Raw genomic sequence first — 20992 nt, forward strand, 5'->3', positions numbered from 1 at the left:
AAACGAGAACGACTTCCTTCTTATTCTTAATGCCAGGAGGTACACAGTTCATCTTACAGCAGAACCAGAAGTGAAGCAGGTCACACAGAGAAGCTTTTCACCCACATAATACCAGAAACATATCTCTGCAGTTCATAAGCCATCTACCCTCAAGGATGGATATCAGAGTGTGGTTGTAAATGGAGTTCTGTTCAGGTGAAATAATGGAGGGTTTGTTTGACAAATGTAAATTATACTGGTGACACAAAGTTGTGCAATGGGATTGATATTCATGGAGGTGTTTATTAAAACAGATTATACTTTGGCATTGGTGAAAGATTGGTCAACGCAGTGGAAACTGCAGTTTAAGGTTTCTGTATGCAAAATAATAAAAAAACTTAACAAGGATCCCCTGAGTACAATAATGGGTACAGTGTAATCAGAACTACATTTCAAATGATCACAACATGAGAGAACAGTGTGGTCTGGCAGTGACAGTATAGACTTTAAATTGTCACCAGGGAAATTCCCAGCAAGAGGAAGGTCTTCTACTGTATAAAGATCTTTAGGAATTACTGGAGAGGTTATCAGGAGGAGGAAGGAGGACCCGATTCTCCTATATAGATCTTTAGTTCTAACTAGTGGGATCTCCAGAAAGATGGAGGACAGGATTCCCCTATGGAACTTTAAATTATCACTAGAGGGATACCCAGCAAGGGCAAGGAGGTCCATCCCCCCATATTGATCTTTAGTTATCACTGGAGGGATTCCAGCAGAAGGAAAGAGATCCGGATTCCTTAAAATAGATCTTAAATATGTCCTGATCCACTTTATGGATTGTTAGTCATCACGAGAGAAATCATCCGCAAGAGAAAGGCGGTCCCGATTTCCCTATATAGATCTATACTTCTAACTAAAGGGATTGGGTCCTGGTCCAGGTTATGGCCAGCAGGACCGGATTCCTCTATCTAGATCTTTCATTATCACTAGAGGAATCCCAGGAGTAGTACAAGTTGTTGTAAAATATGCCATTACATAAGGTTTGCAACATTGTTAAAGTTAAGGGTCCCTTCACTCCTATGTGGTGCAGTAACACAGTTACAGTAAAAAACCCTGCTCTATAGCACACCACAGTGTTACAGATGTGTTGTGCACTAATAACTTCCAGTGCACTTCTTGTGAGCGTTATCCTAGCGATCTTTAAAGGACTATAGAACCCCTACCCTTTGTGTTATGGAAAAGTGGAGCGGGGGAGGCATTCGTAGCCTTGTACTAGGGTGACAACACTGTTTTTCCTATCGATACAGTACAGTGAGTGAGCTTTGTCACCCCAAGGACAGAGGTATGTTATTCACAGGATCCCCAGATAAAAAAAAAAACAAACAAACAAGCACACACACACACACAACACCATAGATATATAAAAACTAATACAGCCAACAAATCTAGTATGCTACAATAGATTACCCCGTTTTCTTGACCTTAGATACACTATAAAGCATGCAAAAGGTGTAAATAGGTGCTAAAATCCAACCAAAAGAAATTTTTTTTTTTTTTTTACCTTCACCAGTTCCTTAAACTTGGAGTCTTCCTTGGAATTGGGGTCGATCATGGTCCTCTCCTCATTCTCCTCTGAGAAGTGATGAGAAATAGATGCAGTCAGAGACATGACAGCAATCAGTCCAAACAATCATAGTCATGAAATGCATAGACAGTACATAGGGAAATAAATCTACTTCCTATGGAAGATTTCCATGTGCCGAAAGGTGACACATTCTGGCTCACAGAAGGTCAAGAGAGTCATCTGAGGGATGATTTTCCAGTGGAAAGAAAATATGATGGGACTGGTTATATACCAAATAGTGATGGTGTAGGATAACTGTCAGCAATCATTAACACTGCCTACTCCAAAATGTGGTCATAGACCCCAACACGCAGGTGTCACCAACCCCATATAGAACGTGCAGGTTGTGGGGGTGGACCTTTCAGCCATTTAATACATAATCTTCAGCACTTATGTCAACTGAACATTATTTGTTCTCTGAATGTGGGATCTCCAGCACAGCACGAGCAGATGGGCCAGGTTTTCTAGGCTTCCCCAAAAAAAAAAAAAAAAAAAAAGGGTTGACGGCTGGCACTATAATTACAAGGGTTCCCTACAAATCTAGCTGAAAAAAAAAAAATAACTGTAAAAGGGGACTGGTCATGATACACATAACTCATAATACTGTACCAAGCATGGTGTCCTCCGGGTGGATGTCAATAGGAGTGGGGGACATTGGCGCATTGATGGCATTTTTTCCTTCTTCCTGGAGATCACTCACTACAACAAAAGAAAACAAATGGTAGAACATTACCACTAACGACACTGTTGATGTAGCAAACATCGTAGAAAAAAAAAAAAAAAAAAAAAAAAGAAGTGACCAAAATACAGAAATGTGTTAACTAACATACATTAAAAATCTACAGGTTTACCTTTACCTTAAAAAAAAAAAAAACATGCTACACAGAAGTTAGTGCCAAAGCACAAATTATTCTCTTTGCATTATATAAAACCTATATGAACATATTGACCCCCTGACACTCCAAAACCCCCTGCACAACTTATATATTCAAGAACTACTTAAATGGTTTGAGAACTCCATTTGCTTTGCATCACCAAGCGAATATCTGTAGAGGGGTACGATGGCTCCACAACACAATCCCCAGATTATAAATCTGCTTCTTCTGGGAACAAATAGGAGACGATAGAGCTACAAAATTATAACAATATAATCAGAAAACTGTATACCTGTACATAGGCAAGAATCTTCACAACTTGTGAAAAGCCATCACATAATATCTACAAATTTGATTTATGCATTCCACCCAATAGGCAGAACACTGTTCGTCTGTCAGAGGCTAAACATCACAAGACCGTGCTAGAAAATGACAAACGACATGCACCGATTACCACCAGCAACACAGACTAAAGATGCAAATACATTTTTCAAATATTTACCTGCCCGCAGTCATGGAGAGTAAAAGGATTTAACCGTCAAAGTGAACTTAAAAAGGGAATCATATTCTGGTTGCACGCCACGCAGAACTTGGACCATATAGCCCTACCCTCTACTAACATTTGAGAGCAGGTTGCCTCTAAAGCTGAATACACTACACAATTTTCTTTCGATTTTTTCCCCCTTTAGATTTACCAAAACCATATATTATGAGGTAAAACCTTAACAGATTCAAATTTGTATACAATCAATCAGGCAGGACCTTGTACTACATGGTTTTGGTAACTCTAAAGGAAATCAAACAACAAAAGTTGTATAGTATGTAGCCAGCTTTAGGCTCGGTTCACACTAGTGCTGCTCTAAAGTCGCACAATTTCCAGTGCGACTTATTACACTTTGTGGAGCTCAAGTTGCATCAAAGTAGTGCAGGAACCTTTTTTTTAAAGATCCTGCGACTTTAGTGTCTCAAGTCGCACTAGTGGGAACTGAGCCTTAATGCCTGCAGGTGGTGTGCAGACCCAGGAACTCAGAGCTGGGATGATGGGAGCCCCTCTTAATGGATACAGCAGATGCACAGATCCAGAAACTCAGCACAGGGATGGTGGGAACCCCTCATAAAGGGGACAGCAGATATGCAGATTTGGGAACTCAGCACAGGGATGGTGAAAAGCCCAGAGATCTCACCAATAAATTCCACAAGAGATATCAGAAACTGCCAGGAGTTTAATTCCCTAGTATCTACCAAACACTGAAATATCCATTCAGGTGGACTGGTCCTTATATATTCCCGCCACACACATACAAATTCTAGGACCAATTGATCCAATGCATATTAATCAAGTATGTTTTGGGTCAAAGGATGAAACCAAAGTACCCAGAGGAAACCCACACATGGGAAGAACATGCAAACGCACATGTAAAAAGCATCTCTCTTGGCAACTGAAGTCAGAACCGAGAGCTGCAAGGCTATTCCAGAGTGGTCAAGGCTTTGAGTCCTAAAAACTGAATTTCTTCCACAATAGTCACATGACCAATGTTTTTTAGTTTTAGGTAAGGGTATAGTTTGAACTCTACATGAGCATGGGGGGAATCCCAAGTGCCCTTGGATGACTCCCACTAAAACTGTTGACAAATTTTTCACAATGGTCATCAGGAAAAATAGAAGGCTAAATCTCTCCAGCTGGAACCCAGACAGCAAAAAAGATCTGTTGGTTGTTTAACTCTGTCCCTAGTCCACCCAAAACTACAAAAAGTTTGGTTACAGAAGAAATAACCCTGAGATTAGTTCCCCAATCTAATCACACAATCAGACCTGTCTTATTCTCGCTGGCACCGATCACCTCTTTCTTGCGTTTTCCGCACAGAAACCCAGACATGGTGGTCTCAGCTTGAGGGGGGACAGCCGACAGTGAAAGGGCGTAGGACAAGAAGCGACAGAGACGCCAACGGTCCAGGTTATTTCTGACAGGGTGACGATCAGATGACACAGGGGCTGAGCACAGTAGAAGGGTTTGGACAGCTGGAAGTCGTGTCCAGTAAAAACAGGAGCCAGGTCCAGCACAGGAGAATGTAACGACCGTTTCTAAAGAGGAATTTGGGACAAAAGGGAGACAAATCAGCGATGAAAGCGTCTGCTCTCGCCTCGCTAGTGAGTATGAAACTGCTGCCTGGTCCGTGAAGACTGGAGCTGCACCCGCAGCAGTGCCAGGAACGGTGCCAACCCTTCAGCAGGCTCATTAGTGTAATGCAGGGAATACTGCACTGGCCACAGTGTATTTGTGTGTTTATACACATGCATAATTCATTTGTATAGAAATAGGTCACCTTTAATCTCTAGTCTGCACTGCGTAAATACATTAAAATAACAACCGATAAAAGAACTAAGCATCACTCAAAATTTAAAGTGAATGTAAAGCCTAATAATCAATGTCTCTTTGCTCCCTTTTAGTCTGCCAAAGCCATGTCCTCAGCCCTGCTGATTTCTCCTTCTATGAGCTAGAGAGCACCTCTCCCCTGTGTTAAGGAGAGGGAGATGGAGATGTTCTATAGTCCTTACGCACTTCCTTTCCCAGCGTGACAACGCTGCTCCTTTACAGATGCAGTACAGTAGGCATGGTCACCCTATGACAGGATGTGTATTAATAGCAAGATCACCAGGTGATAAGAACAGGAAAAAAAAAAAAAAAAAAAAAAAAGACTAAAAACGATTATTAAATTAGGAATTGTATAGTGCCAAAAGTTTGTACAACGCGTTACAATAGATTACATTTATGTTCTTGGGTTTAATATGCTTGAACATAAACTTAAGTGCAATGAAACTTCTGCAGTCTCGTGTGATAAGATCAATTTAATTTCCCAAGCCCCCCCCCTCCCCCTCCCCCGATTCAAACATTACATTTGATGTGTACATTTTAAATCCCCCCCCCCCTCTCCTCAAGCCATCCCCGTCTCCTCCCCACTCCTCCCATTCAATCCCTGAACTCGTTTTTCTCCATTTTTCCCAGATCTGCTGGTTCACTCTCTATCCTCCTACAGCCTCCACATATCTCATCGTCTTCTTAAACGACTTCCAATCTCTCCATCTATTCATCATTCCCTCTTCTCCGCAGTATCTCAAATATTCAAAAGTTGTATGTCTCTTCTACCTTTCCAATCCAATCCTTTATTGTGGGACTTTCTATTTCTTGCCAGTGTCTTTGTATCTGACTTTTGGCTGCATTGATCAGATGGGGTATCACGGATTCTTTATATTGTTTTATTGAGCTTTCTATCCCGTGGAATAAGTACGTCCAGGATTCTTCTAATATTTCTTTATTAGTCATTTCTTTTATTAAGTGTTCTTACATAGCAAAACCACATACTGTTATCTCACATATAGATTGTTATTATAGCCAAATTTACCACCCTAACTCCTCCCACAGCTTTTACACTACATAGACAGTAATATACCGAAACGTGCGGATTGTTCCCGATTGGTGTGCTATTACTTTGTGGAACGTTTCGCCGAACGGTTCACGAAATATCGTTATTTTTGCAGCAAAATTGGTCCCATAGGAATGAATGGCGAAATGTTCAAAACTAGAGTGGGAGGTGACAAAAGCCAACAACCCCATGATCATCTAAAACATTATGACCACCCCACCCATGATCAGCCAAAACATTATGACCACCCCACCCATGATCAGCCAAAACATTATGACCACCCCACCCATGATCAGCCAAAACATTATGACCACCCCACCCCATGATCAGCCAAAACATTACGACCACCCCACCCCATGATCAGCCAAAACATTATGACCACCCCACCCCATGATCAGCCAAAACATTATGACCACCCCCCCCCCCATGATCAGCCAAAACATTATGACCACCCCATGATCAGCCAAAACATTATGACCACCCCATGATCAGCCAAAACATTATGACCAAAACATGATTAGCCAAAGTATTATGACCACCCCATAAAAAAAAAAAAAAAAAAAAAAAATCACTTTTGAAAAAAAATGTTCAGTTCTTTCAGCTAATGATGAGACTTCTTCAACTTTTTTACTACTATTTATACTTTTTAAAATATTAAGCTTTTTAAACACTTTTCACAGTTACTCCAGCCACTCCACTATACAGCTCAGCAGCAACTAATCCCCCTATGAGTGGATTGACAAAGGAGAGAGATGTGCAGGATGGTGCAAATCCACTGACGGTGACTCCAATAAGTGAGAAAGTGATAAAGGTGGACTCTTACCCTCCGTGTTGGACCCCCTCCTTGGCAGGGTCTATCAGGCATGCAGATTTTTGCCCTCTGCAGGGACCGTGCAATGAGAAGATCTCCCCAGCAGCTGTCAGGAATGTTGTCTCCGATCCGGGCTGGTCCAAGTGAAACGCCTGGAGAGGGGGGAAGGAAAGCTCTCTTGCTCCCAGTGTGGCAAAGGAAAAAGCAAAAATAGTGTAAAAAGTTTCGGAATTTATTCAATAAAAGTACAGACCGCAACGGAGAGTGCACGCTCCGTGAGGTAAAAATACAATTAAAAACAAGCCGGCATATAAGAATCGTAATAACCCGTGCATAACATGGGGCAATCGTGACGGCTTACAACGTAGCCACGCCCTACATGTTTCGTCATTAGTAGACGTCTTCAAAGTAGGGCGTGGCTACTTTTATTGAATAAATTCCGAAACTTTTTACACTATTGGAGCTCCGCTCTTTTGCTTTTTCCTTTGCCACACTGGGAGCAAGAGAGCTTTCCTTCCCCCCTCTCCAGGCGTTTCACTTGGACCAGCCCGGATCGGAGACAACATTCCTGACAGCTGCTGGGGAGATCTTCTCATTACACGGTCCCTGCAGAGGGCAAAAATCTGCATGCCTGATAGACCCTGCCAAGGAGGGGGTCCAACACGGAGGGTAAGAGTCCACCTTTATCACTTTCTCACTTATTGGAGTCACCGTCAGTGGATTTGCACCATCCTGCACATCTCTCTCCTTTGTCAATCCACTCATAGGGGGATTAGTTGCTGCTGAGCTGTATAGTGGATGGAAGCTTTTTTTCACTGATGAACTTTTTATGTTTGAACCCATGGACTGAGTTTGTTTGATTTTCAGATTTTCACGCTATTAATATCATTGTACTTCACATGTACACATTTTTTGTTTCTTCTTTTTATTTGAGTTTTTATGTTTTGCACTTATATATTTCTACCACTCATGGAGTCATTTACTTGCTCTCAGTAGATTGTGGTTTTTACTACCACCCACATGTATTCACATCTATGTGTGTATTTTCATATAATTAGCGCACTTTATTTATTTTTTATTTTTCATGGTATACACAGATATTGGTGTATTTTGTGTGCAGCTTTTACCTTTGACCTTTTTTGCTCTGCAGCGCAGTTTTTCTTTTTATTTTTGACTCCAGCCACTCCACCCAGTTACTCCACCTACTCAAGTTGTAGACTACTGTAGGTGGAGGCAAGAACACTTCACACAATTTCCCCAGAAATTGTAGCTTTTCTAGTTAACTGTAAAATCTCTTTCCAGTAGCTTTTTATTTTTGAGCAATCCCACCATATATGGGCCATCGTTCCCATTACTTTACATTCTTGCCAACAGTGTGATGATTTCCCTATTTGATAATTACATAAATTTTGTCTGGGGTTATATACCACCTTGTAAGGCATTTGTAGTTCATCCCAGCTGTGTTAATATCTACTGCAGTGCTATGTACCAGTCTCAATATTTCTAATTTTTGTTTGTTCCCAGTTCTTTTCCCCCATTTTTTTTTTTTTTATGTACGGCTGAACCTCCAGCCCCTTCCATTGCCATTAAAATTTTTTTGTTTGGTGCTATACCAGTGATGGCAAACCTTGGCACCCCAGATGTTTTGGAACTACATTTCCTATGATGCTCAACTACACTGCCGAGTGCATAAGCATTATGGGAAATGTAGTTCCAAAACATCTGGGGTGCCAAGGTTCGCCAACACTGTGCTATACTCAGCCGTTCCAAAGGCCTTAGGTCTTCCGCTGATCTTATTGGTTGTAGCAAAGTTGTAACAAAATGCTTCAACTGGAGGTACCGCCATTCATTAATCGCCATCAAATCTATCTTGTGTTTTAATTTTTGAAATGTGCATATTTTCCCCTTTTCTATTACCGTATATACTCGAGTATAAGTCGTTCCGAGTATAAGTCGAGGCCCTAATTTACCACAAAAAAAAAAATGGGAAAACTTAGTGACCCGAGTATCAGACGAGGGTGAGAAATGCACAGCTACTGTAAGTGGAAAAGAAGGTCAACAATGCCCATTTGCAGCCTCACTGTGCCCATTTGCAGCCATAGGTCTCCCGAACTTCAAACTCGGTAGTTAAGGGTTCCTAGATGCCCCCTAGCTGCAGCCAAAATTTGGGGTCTCTGAACCCAAAGGGTCCCGAAATGACATTGCTGCAGATGGACACAGTTGACCGAATTTGGGGCCCCGTATCTTGGGGCCACTTAGTGTTAGGAACCCCAAATTTGGTGTGCACCATAAAATATACAAAGCTGGGGTTTCTAGCACCAAGTGTCCCCGAGATACAGGGCCCCAAAAATCGGTTCAGAAAATGTCAAGCACTTTTCTGCAGCATAGAATGACATTTTCCGAACCGATTTTGGGGCCCTGTATCTTGGGGCCACTTAGTGCTAGGAACCCCAGCTTTGGATATGTTGTGGTACCAGTTCCACTGGGTTTGCATACCAAATTTGGGGTTCCTAGCTCCAAGTGGCTCTGAGATACGGGGCCTCAAATTCGGTTCAGAAAATGTCAAGCACTTTTCTGCAGCATAGAATGACATTTTCCGAACCAATTTTGGGGCCCCGTATCTCAGGGCCACTTAGTGCTAGGAACCCCAACTTTGGATATGTTGTGGTACCAGTTACATTGGGTTTGCACACCAAATTTGGGGTTCCTAGCATAAAGTGGCCCTGAGATACAGGGCCCCAGTTCGGAAAATGAAATTTTTTGCTGCAGAAAAGTGCTTGACTCGAGTATAATTCGAGGGGAGCACTTTCAGCACAAAAAAAAATGTGCTGAAAAACTCGACTTATACTCGAGTATATACGGTATATCCTTTAATTGTGCATTTTAATTTTTTAGCCAAGCTCCAAATAATAATCCCTTTTCCCGGTGTGAAATAATTTGTTTGTTTCTTTCAGTGATATTAGTGGAGAATTATATTCCCATTTGCCTTGTTTAAGCATTAGATCCCAAATTCTAAGTACAGTTTATGTCATTACATGTGCATTCTCACCCAGTGCTCTAAATTGTGGTGGGATCCAGATAAATCTGCCCAATCGTGTATCACTCATATTCTCAATTTGTACCCATCTTTTTTCATTTTCCTCCCTTGTCCACTCCATTACTCGTGAAATTAACACAGCATTGTAATATTTTTTCAAGTCTGGTACCTTTAGCCCGCCTTGCGTTTTTTCTTTCCTTGAGATCGAGATTCTCGGTTTCCTATTCTGCCAAATGAACTTAGTTATTATATTTTTTTAACCACTTCCGGACCGCCGCACACCGATGTACGTCCAAACTTTGCCAGCGGATATCGTTGTTATGGCAGCAGCTAGCTGCCATAACCCCGGTATCCCTGTTTGCGAGCGGCGGTCGGCTTTCTGATAAAAGTGGTCCCTGCGGCGGATACGCAGCGAGATTACTTTTATCGGTGGCGGGAGAGGGGGACCCCCCCGCCACGATCCGGTGCCCTCCGCCGCTTACCGGAGCCGTGTCCGTCTCCCTTCTGTGCCTGGAGACAAGTGAGGCTAAGATGGCGCCCACTCGTCTCCATGACACTGCTGGGCAGAAGCGACGTCACTTCCGCCCACGCCCCTTAAAAGGCATATTTTTTTCAATGTCTTTTTTTTTTTAAAATGACTTTTTTTTTATTGCATTTTAGTGTAAAAATGAGATCTGAGGTCTTTTTGACCACAGATCTCATATTTAAGAGGACCTGTCATGCTTTTTTCTATTACAAGTGATGTTTACATTCCTTGTAATAGGAATAAAAGTGACACAATTTCTTTTTTTTTTAAACAGTGTAAAAATAAATAAAATAAATTAAACCCCCCCCCCCTGTCCCGACGAGCTCGCGCACAGAAGCGAACGCATACGCGAGTAGCGCCCGCATATGAAAACGGTGGTCAAACCACACATGTGAGGTATCGCCGCGACCGGTAGAGTGAGAGCAATAATTCTAGCCCTAGACCTCCTCTGTAACACGAAACATGTAGAATTTTTTAAACGTCGCCTATGGAGATTTTTGAGGGTAAAAGTTTGACGCCATTCCACGAGCGGGCGCAATTTTGAAGTGTGACATGTTGGGTATCAATTTACTTGGCGTAACATTATATTTCACAATATAAAAAAAAAATTGGGCTAACTTTACTGTTGTCTTATTTTTTTATTCAAAATGTGATTTTTTCCAAAAAAAAGTGCGCTTATAAGACCGCTGAGCAAATAAAGTATTGCCGCGGCCGCCATTTTATTCTCTAGGGTGTTAGAAAAAAAAAAAAAAAAAACAACATATATAATGTTTGGGGGTTCTAAGTAATTTTCTAGCAAAAAAAAAAACAGTTTTAAACATGTAAACACCTAAAATCCAAAACGAGGCTGGTCCTTAAGTGGTTAATGTTTTAAAATATGTCTGGAGGTAGAGAAATAGGCAACATTTGAAATTTGTACATAATTTTCTATACTATTACCATCTTCAATCTTTATAGTGTTTATTCGTCCTATCCATGAGAGGGACCTTGTTGCTATTTTTCTTAGCAAATAGCTTTGTGTCTGCATTCAACAGGGATATTGGTCTGTAACTAAGCATAAAGTACTATCTTTTCCCTCCTTTGGAATAATTGTAATTGAAGCCAAAAGGGCTTCTCTTCCCATCTCATAATTTGTTTCTGGTCCGTTCATATATGAACATAGTTTAGGTAATAGATTTTCTTTAAATTTTTTTATAATAAAAAGTCGTGAACCCATCAGGACCTAGACTTTTCCTGATGCCAAGTCTTTTAAAGCTGTATTAATCTCTTCTTCTGTTATGGATTTTTCTAAGGTAAATAGCTTGTTCTCTATTACTGGAGGTAATCTGGCACTTTTTAGGAACTCTTGTCTTTTCCAGTCTATTTCCAGTTGTCCCTTTTGTTTTATTGAATATAATGACCCATAATAATTCTGGAACACTTTCGCTATTTCTGTTGTTGAGAATATCATCTCTGTTTTCTGTATTTTTTTTCTATATAATTTAATGATTTTTTTCTTCTTCAGTAATATTGCCAGGCGTTTCCCTGTTTTATTTCCCCATAAATATCTTTCTTTTGCAATTCTATTAAAGTCCCTTCTCGTCTCCTGATCCAATAGGTCTTTTAGTTCAGTGGTCATCAACCATGTCCTCAGGGCCACTAACAGGCCAGGTTTTATGTATTACCTTGGGGAGATGCAGACTAGAATACTGCAATCACTGAGCATCAAATGATAATACCTGCGATGCATTTCAGTTATCTTGCAAACCTCATCTGTTAGTGGGCCCGGAGGACAGGGTTGATGACCACTGTTTTAGTTCATTCCTTTTTATCACTAGTACCTGAAGCCATTCCCCTTCTCCCTTTTTTTGTGCCCCTGTTCTAATTAAATTTATTTCTTTTTTTAATACTTCATTCCTAGTCCCCTGAGCCCGTGACATACTATCAATTCTTGGTTCCAAACAGAAATTTAGATCTCCTGTCATAATCACACCTCCCTTTTTAAAATCCATTAACTTCCCCATGACCTGCCTCAAATAAATAATTTGTTGGGTTCCTATTGGGGCAATAGATGTTTGCCAGCCTACATTCCATTTCACATATCTCTTCCTAAAATGAAAAACTATCGGCCTTCTGGATCTGTCATCCTTTCCTCCAATATGAACCGTAATCCTCTAGCCACCCCAATGGCAACCCCCTTTGCTCTTCTTGTTGTAGAATCCCCATAGTACCATATTGGATAATCTTTCAAAAACAGCTTTACAATGGCGTTGTGGCAGATATGCGTCTCCTGAAGGAACACTACCCCAGCTTTATACTGTTTAACCTCCTTTAAGATTTTGTGTCTCTTTGCTGGCGTATTAAGCCCACAAACATTATATGATATAAATTTTATTGATGTCATCTTTGATTACCGCGCTCTCTTTCTAACCTGTCTGGGAGAAAAAAAAAATGATCAGATTGATATAGATTGTGATCTCCGGGACCCTCCCCCTCCCATGGCCCTGTTCCGGCCCCAGAACCATAGGGTGGATCCGTATTCCGTTTCCACCAGTGATTCTCTTATCCTGGAGTGAGTCTCTGACCGTGCTTCTCCTCCAACCCCCCCCCCTTAAAAAAAAAAAAAAAAAAAAAAAAAAAAAAAAGGAAGGGGGAGAGGAGTGGGCCGGGAGCATGCCAGCGATTCAAGAATCCCAAACTCTCCATCCCCTTTTTTGCCCCACTGCGGCTGATTCACCCTCATCCACTCCCCCTCTCGCTCCCCAGGGCCTACCTCTGCTAAGAGATTTCCACTTTTCTCTTCCATTTCTGCTCAATTTGGCTTAAACTCGGTCTATCTTATCAAATTCTCCAAGAACCTATTTCTATTCAGTCTCTGGGGTATTTTTTATATTTGTTTTTAAGTCTTCCTTGCGACTCTATGCAGCCTTTGCCATTGTTAGTCTTCCTACTGTGTTAATTTCTTATTCCGACCATACTGGGATAACCGAAGCTTGTAAGTCTAGTTTATTAATTACAGAATTCTTGTAGGTCTTCTGGAAACCTTAGTCTCGTTGATCTTCCATCCTGACCTATTAGACATGCAGGGAAAACCCAGCTATAATTAATGTTCTTTATTCGCATTTGCTCAAGTAGGGGTTTAAGGAGTCTTCACCTAGCCAACATTTCTGGCGCCAGATCTTTGAAAACTTGGATGTCCACCCCTTCATATTTTAGTGTTGGTCGTCCTCTCATTTTCCCCCAAATTTGTGCTTTTTCTTCATATAGTTGAAAACTTACTATGACATCTCGGGGTAGGTCAGCTGATATATTTTGAGGTTTTCTGATCCTGTGGACTCTTTCTATCTTATGGCAGTCCTCTGCCGCTTTATCCAAAAAGGGATTCAATATTTTATTTATTATTTTTCTTAGATCTTCTCCTCTTTCTTCTTGTAGCGCACGGATCCTTAAATTCTGTCTTCTATTTTGGTTCTCCTGATCTTCTAGTTTATATAGCATTCTCCTCTGATCCAGTTGCATGTCTTTAACTTGTTCTTTTAAATTTTATTGATTCTCAAGCTTGTTTATCCATCTTTTCATCTGTCTCCTCTACTTGTGTCAGCAACTGACCTAGATCGGTCCGTAGTGTGAAGATTTCTGCTTTGATAGAATTTTCCAGTCTTAAAAACACGTCTGACATTTCCAGTTTTGTTGGCATTTGGGCACCAGCTCCTTGTTCCTCCATTTTACTCATCTCCAATTCACTTTCTGTGCTTATATCTTCTCTGGATTGGTCTGAGGTCTCACCTCTCTTTTTTCCCAGGGTCTTTGTTCTTGTCTTTGTTCCCTTGTTGCTGTTTTTCTGGTCCTGGTTAATCTGGTCCTGGGCTCTTTGGGCTCCCGTCCTTTGTCAAATATTTCTTAATTGTACTTGCGTTTGCATTTTCTTTTGGGGTTTTTTGGTTCGTTACCTTTTATAGTTCTACCTCTCATGGTGGTTTTTCTACTTGTGGATTTTCTGTTTCCCCAGGTTGATCCCAGGCGGTCTAATAGCCACTGATAACACAATTCAGTGGAGAAAAGCTAGAACTATTTAGAAAATACCTTTCCCCAGACCAATCGTAGGCCATTCACATATAGTTCATAAACGTTTTCATAGACATTCATGAACGGTTTCCTTGGCAATGCATAAGCAGTTTCATAGACCGTTCATAAGCAATTTATATATGCAGTTCATAAACTGCCTCATAAGTGATTCATACGCAATTTCATGTACAGTTCATGTGTTTCTTTGAACAGACCTTCGCTCCTCGCCCTCCGCTTTGGCAATAAAAACTGGAAGCGGGTTGGTTTCTATGCAGAAGTGAGCCAGATTTTGCACTCTCCAGTTTTAGTAAATAAACCCCAGTAGATGAAAACCTCACCTTTTGCAGGCAGCACCTTTGCAATAAGGCAGCTGCTCTGCCAGGGGCAGAATATAAAGTAAATAAAAAGTTATCTTCAGGAAGTGGACATTTAGATCAGTAGAAGCACCGATTGGTGACTGGTGCTCTTTATCTGCAGTAGAAAACGATCAAACACCAAAGGCCTCATTCACACTGGCGTTAGGGTTGCCACCTGTCTGGGATTCACCCGGACAGTCCGGGTTTTAGATCCTGTCTGGGTTTCAGTCCACCTCCTATCCCCCTCTCGTCAGCTTGAAGTGCTTTTGATTAGATTGGTGGGGGACGATTTAACTGGGGTACAGACTGGCCTGGGGGGGATTATACTGGGGGAAAGACTGACCTGGGGGGGGGACAGACTGACCATGTTTGATTTAACTATGCGAATTAAGCTTCCTCCATTATGAACACAATTTGGCCACACCAACTGTTCATCACGGGATGTCTTTTACAATCCTATAGTGTAAACTGCAAATAGATATTTTTTGTAAACCCCGCTTGGTAATTTTTACCTACAGGTAAGCCTATAGGAAGGCTTAACTGTAGGTAAAATGAATATCTCCTAAACTTGCACAATTTAGGAGATATTCACCTGCATGCAGCCAGTGACATCACTGGCGCATGCGCTCTGAAGGTCTGCCATACCTTGCCAGAACCTCAGAGCTTCGTGACGGAGCCAAGGGCTCCCACATGCATGTACGGGAGTGACGTTATCATGGCTCTGGTCAATCACACTGCCAGGGCGTGCAAACCCAGATAAAGACAGGGGGAACATGTCAGCCTTCTCAGCAGTGACAGTACAGCGCTGGAGGGCTTCATTCCAAGGTGAGTATTTCATAATGTGCTAGTATGTGATGCATACTAGCACATTATGCCATTGCCTTGCAGGTATATTTTTTTAATTTTTATTTTTGCAATATCCACGGTTTACAACCGCTTTAATTAAGGCTGTAGAATTAAACAACATTAACAAGTTAAAAGGTCTTATGAGATTTAAAACTAAAAGCCTCCTGATATCTACAGCAAAGGAAGTTGCTGTCTTAGCCTCTGTTTGAACTGCAGTTGCCATTGTTCTGGTCAGTTATGACGCCAGCTACTTGATGGCTTAGCAGTTCAGTTGAGAGCACAAGCAAATGTGACAGTTATTCAGAGCATGGAATGGTTTTGGGAAACAGTTAAATTGATGGGTTTAATTCTGCTTCTCCAAATATACTTTTCAGTTAAGCCTGTCTGCAGTTACTAGAGATCGTAAAATTATTAAATCTAATGTCCCCATCAGCTGGGATGCAGTTGACAATGATTAACCACAAAGCGAGTCCACACCCAGCTACAGTATGCGACACAACGTGACTCAATGGTGACAAGCATATGATTCCAAGAGTTCAATAAGAAAAGGGAGAAGTGCACTTTATAGCCAGCAGGTGGCGCCCATGTGAAAATCAGGAGAGGATTCTTTATAAGCCAAGACTGCCGGTCTAACCTTCAATTCTGCATATAAACAAATACACAATGCCAGGAAGATGACCGTCACATTGGTTGCCAGTAATAATAAGCTGCAGGAAAAAAGAAATCTGCACGCTACTAACTTTATAGCAAAGTTTTTCAGGAGTACTGCTTTACCAAACTGCCCCGATACCAAAAAAGCAAAAAATAAGGAAAAGACTGAAAAAAAAAAAAAAAGTTTCTTGGTTTCAGTTATAAAATATTGTAAATAAGTAAGTTTTCTTCTTTACTGATGTGCACTGATGAGGTGGCACTAACATACAGCACTGATGGGCAGCACTGACAGGCATCATTAGTGGGGACTGATTGGCATCGCTGGTGGCGCTGCGCTGATTATCAGTGCAGATCCCCCGTCAGGAGAGCCACTTATCAGCTCTCCTCTACTCACGCCCTGTCAGCCTTAATAGAGGAATGCCGATAACTGGCACTTCCTAGGTACACTGATCAGCTGTGATTGGACACAGTTGATCACATGGTAAAGAGCCTACACCATAAGCTCTTTAAAGTGATCAGAGATGCGGTGTGTCAAAGCGGCACCGCACTACCGATTGCCACGTACCTCATTCTGAAGGATGTCATATGACGTCCAGTCAGAACAGGAGAGCCTACAGCAAAATGACGGCGGGGCAGATTGTGGTAATAGGAGCTCCAGGCTCCTTCAGAAAAAAAAAAAAAAAAAAAAAGAAAAAAAGTTAGCAGCTACAAATACTGTAGATGCTGACTTTAAATAGAAGGACACTTGCCTGTCCAGGGTTCCTGCGATGTTCGCAGGCGCCAGCATCTGTAGTAAGGGAAACGGGACGTGAAGCCTAGTGGCTTCACAGCTTGTTTCCTACTGCGCATGCGTAGGGGAAGAAGGGGTGTGGCAATCTGAGCCGGAAGTGGGAGTGGGTACCTGTCAAAACCAGGTACCCCCCCCCCCCCCCCAAAAAAAGTGCCAAAAAGTAGCAGTGGAGGAATGGAGGGTGCAAGTAAGGGGAACCTCCCTTTTGGGTGGAGCTCCGCTTTAACGTTTAAATTACAGGCAAACCACAGATAAAATACCACATTTGAGAGGTATTAGCTGCTCGCTGGTGGCTGAAACAGCTGTAGGAATATCAGCAGATAACTGCCGCTGTCATTGGTACCAGTGTTAGTTGCTTTTGCAAATGTAGCATTAACCCCTTCATGCCTAAGCCCTTTTCTGACACTTGATGCTTACAAGTTAAAATCCATATTTTTTACTAGAAAATTTACTTAGAACCCCAAAAACATTATGCATATTTTTTTAGCAGAGACCCTAGAGAATAAAATGGCAATCATTGCAATAATTTATGTCACACTATTTGCAGCAGTCTTTCAAATGCAAATTTTTTGGAAGTAATACGCTTTCATGAATTAAAAAAAAAAAAAAAAACACAACACCACACAAAAACAGTAAAAAGGTAGCCCAATTTTTTGAATAATGTAAAAAATGATGTTATGCCGAGTAAATAGATACCCAACATGTCATGCTTTAAAATTGCAGGAGTTAATGATTACACTGCTATATCTTTTATATCTAAAAGCATATGTATATCCAAAACAAATATATAATAGATTGCAGTTTATTAGTCCTTAGTTATGGTGGCTGCATTAGTTTTATTTTTTTCAGTCCCCCCCCCCCCCCCCATTATTTTCACCTGGTGATCCTACCAGTTAGCACACTTCTTGTCTTAGGGTGACAACGCTCATTTACTGTAACTATCGATGGAGGAGCAGTGCTGTAACCAAAAGGACAGAACTACAGAACTCCTTCTGTTCATAAGAGACTTTTAAGCACCTACCCAAAATCGAAGTTTGTGTCTTGGTGGGAGGTTGTCCAGTGCTTTCCGTTGGGGGGGGGGGGGGGGGGGGGGGGAGCTATGGAAAGCTATGCTCCTCTGACATGTTTCGGGCCTATGGGACATCTTTACCTCTCTATATAGTGACTGGGCTCTGGTGGGCCGCATTTCCATCCTCTGTCTTCTGATCTGTTTGTTAGTCTGGATGAGCTGGTTTGAACGTCGGCACCTGATGTGTGCTTTGGAGGGAGAAGTTTTGCAGTGCTTTGAGCGGTACTCCTAATTTTTGTATATGGATCACATTTACATGAGCGCACAGTTTTCCTAATTGTGGATTGGACAACAGAGATTACACCTGAAACAGTAAAAACCACTTGTCTCCACTGGAAGCCTGTGCTTCAGGGTGACAACTCAAGAGCACAATTGGGAGACAGGGACAGAGTGTTGTCACCCTATACCAGAAAAAGGTGTCCAAACATGGATCTAGGGATAATTGTAATAAAAGCTGCACATTTAGAAAGAACAAGAAGACCTGTAATATGTGTATAGGAAATATTAGTAATTGGGTTTACATTTACTTTAGAAAAGCCTAAAAATATATACATATATAAATAATACTACACAATAAAAAACACTTACTCTTTCCATCAAAGTACTATATTCGACAGACCAGAGCGATGGTAGAAAAATAAAAGAGCAAAAAACAACGCCTTTCCTCAGAATTTAGACATAGACAGCGGTGACAAAGCACATATATGACCCAACCTGCTTCCTGCTGATAGCATAATAGGGAAATATATACAACTATAGACACATTTTATATGAATAAAACTATTTTGCTTACACTTGCTACAATCCAACTTTAACAACTACAGTCTAATGAGGTCTCTAATGATACCACTAGAAACCTGCAAGACACAAACCACTATACTCCCCTCCCTGGGGCCGTGTCTCCTACCATCCCTCCATGGCTGCAGCCCTCAGCAGTGTCCAACATTTTACACTTCTGGGAATGTGGGATGTCCATGTCCCCCACCGCGTACCAAGGCTCCTTCCTCAGACCCCCTACGTCATGGCTAAGTCCTGTAACTGATGTAGGGGGTCAAAGGATAGGACCACATTATTGAATGTCTTAGGCCCTGATGGAGGCTTCACACACAAGATTATATACCTCTTCTATTTCAGAGAATGGGCATTTGGATTCATTAAAGGAGATTAAAGCGTTTCAGCCCCTGAAGAATTTACCCCCTTCCTGACCAAAGCACTTTTTGCGATTCAGCACTGCGTCGCTTTAACTGAATTGCACGGTCGTGCGTCGTTATACCCAAACAAAATGACGTCCTTTTTTCCCCACAAATAGAGCTTTCTTTTGGTGGTATTTGATCACCTCTGCAATTTTTATTTTTTGCGCTATAAAAAAAAACAAAAAACCCAAGAGCGGCAATTTTGAAAAAAAAAAAAAAAAAAAAAAAAACACAATATTTTTTACTATAATAAATAATATATATATATATATATCTCCTCAGTTTAGGTCGATTTGTATTCTTCTACAATTTTTTTTTTTTCAAAAATATCGCAATAAGCGTATATTGATTGGTTTGCGCAAAATTTATAGGGTCTACAAAATAGGGGATAGTTTTATGGCATTTTTCATTTTTTTTTTTATTAGTAATCGAGGCGATCTGCAATTTTTTATCGGGACTGCAACATTATGGCGGACATATCGGACACTTTTGACACTATTTTGGGACCATTGTTATTTATACAGCGATCAGTGCTATAAAAATGCATTGATTACTGTGTAAATGACACTGGTAGTGAAGGGGTTAACCACTAGGGGGCGGTCAAGGGGTTAAGTGTGTCCTAGGGAGTGATTCTAACTGTGGGGGGGAGGGGCTACAACACACATGACAACAATCACTGTTCAATGACAGAGCAGTGATCTCTGTCCTGTCACTAGGCAGAACGGGGAAATGCTTTGTTTACAAAAGCATCTCCCCGTTCTACCTCTCTGTGACACGATCGCAGCCACCTAGCGGACATACAGTCTGCGGGACCCGGCGCGCACGCACCCGCAGCACCGTTTCTTAAAGGGGACGTACCTGTACGCCCTTTTGCCCACCAGCGCCATTCTGCCGACGTAAATCAGCGTGCGCTGGTCGGCAAGTAGTTAAAAAGAACATTGCAAACAAGGATCGGTGTGTTATGGGTGCAATGCACAGGCTCCTGCAGACTCTTCTCCCAGCCCCAGGTCTGTATGGAGGTATGGACTGGAGCTGGAGGAAGTAATGGATGGCAAGTACATCGACATGGCACTTGTGCTCCATATAGCTCTACAAGTTACTCTAAATCAGGGGTCTCAAACTGGTGACCCTCCAGCTGTCCATCATGCCTCTGCCTGCGGGAGTCATGTTTGTAACTGTCAGCCTTGCAATGCCTCATGGGACTTGTAGTTTCACAACAGCTGGAGAGCTGCCCGTTTGAGACCCCTGCTCTAAATGGATCTCTGATTGGTTGGCTCAGCTGTGTGGGCAGAGCCATACAGAGCTGTGCCAAATTAGAAAATAACTAAATAAATACAGGATATGCAATTAGAGGACCTTCAGCTGTTGCAAAAAGTCCCATCGTGCCTCTGGCTCTGGGTGTCATGCTTGTGGCTGTCAGAGTCTTGCTTTGCCTCATGGGACTTTTAGTTCTGCAACAGCTGGAGGTCCGCTAATTGCATATCCCCGCTAGAAGAAAAAAAAAACCTGCAATTCAGGTAGGGGGGAGGTGGCTTGAGGGTGGGTAGCTGCAAATGTGACCATGTTTCATGTTACACAATAAACATGGGTGTAACGTGATCCTAAAGGTGGACTTATACCTTATACAAGATTGGGTTTGGCACAGGGTAATTTTGTAGGGCACAGCATAACTGTAATAGAAGAGTTACTATACTTACCTTTTCAATGATCCACTCCTTGGTGTGTCATTTCTTCGGGCCTCTTAGGCCACTACTAATATTTGCCCAGTT

At 41.7% G+C, this 20992-nt stretch overlaps 1 protein-coding gene across 3 annotated transcripts in view; it reads right to left on the reverse strand.

Annotated features, from left to right (window-relative positions):
- PARVB (parvin beta) overlaps nucleotides 1-20992 on the reverse strand; it is a 64594-nt gene that overhangs the window by 40993 nt on the left and 2609 nt on the right. The window contains exons 1-3 of one of the 3 annotated variants that reach the window (XM_073621943.1): nucleotides 18619-18741; nucleotides 2213-2302; nucleotides 1541-1611 (exon numbers count right to left, since the gene is read on the reverse strand). In XM_073621943.1, coding sequence (XP_073478044.1) covers nucleotides 1541-1611; nucleotides 2213-2302; nucleotide 18619 — 162 coding nt within the window. In that variant the 5' untranslated portion in view covers nucleotides 18620-18741. Of the gene's footprint in view, nucleotides 1-1540; nucleotides 1612-2212; nucleotides 2303-4290; nucleotides 4636-18618; nucleotides 18742-20992 lie in introns of those variants that run through there. The other 2 variants (XM_073621941.1, XM_073621940.1) reach the window with 2 other exon arrangements.

The sequence above is a fragment of the Aquarana catesbeiana genome, linkage group LG03 (assembly GCF_042186555.1).
Source record: "Aquarana catesbeiana isolate 2022-GZ linkage group LG03, ASM4218655v1, whole genome shotgun sequence".
Taxonomy (NCBI): domain Eukaryota; kingdom Metazoa; phylum Chordata; class Amphibia; order Anura; family Ranidae; genus Aquarana; species Aquarana catesbeiana.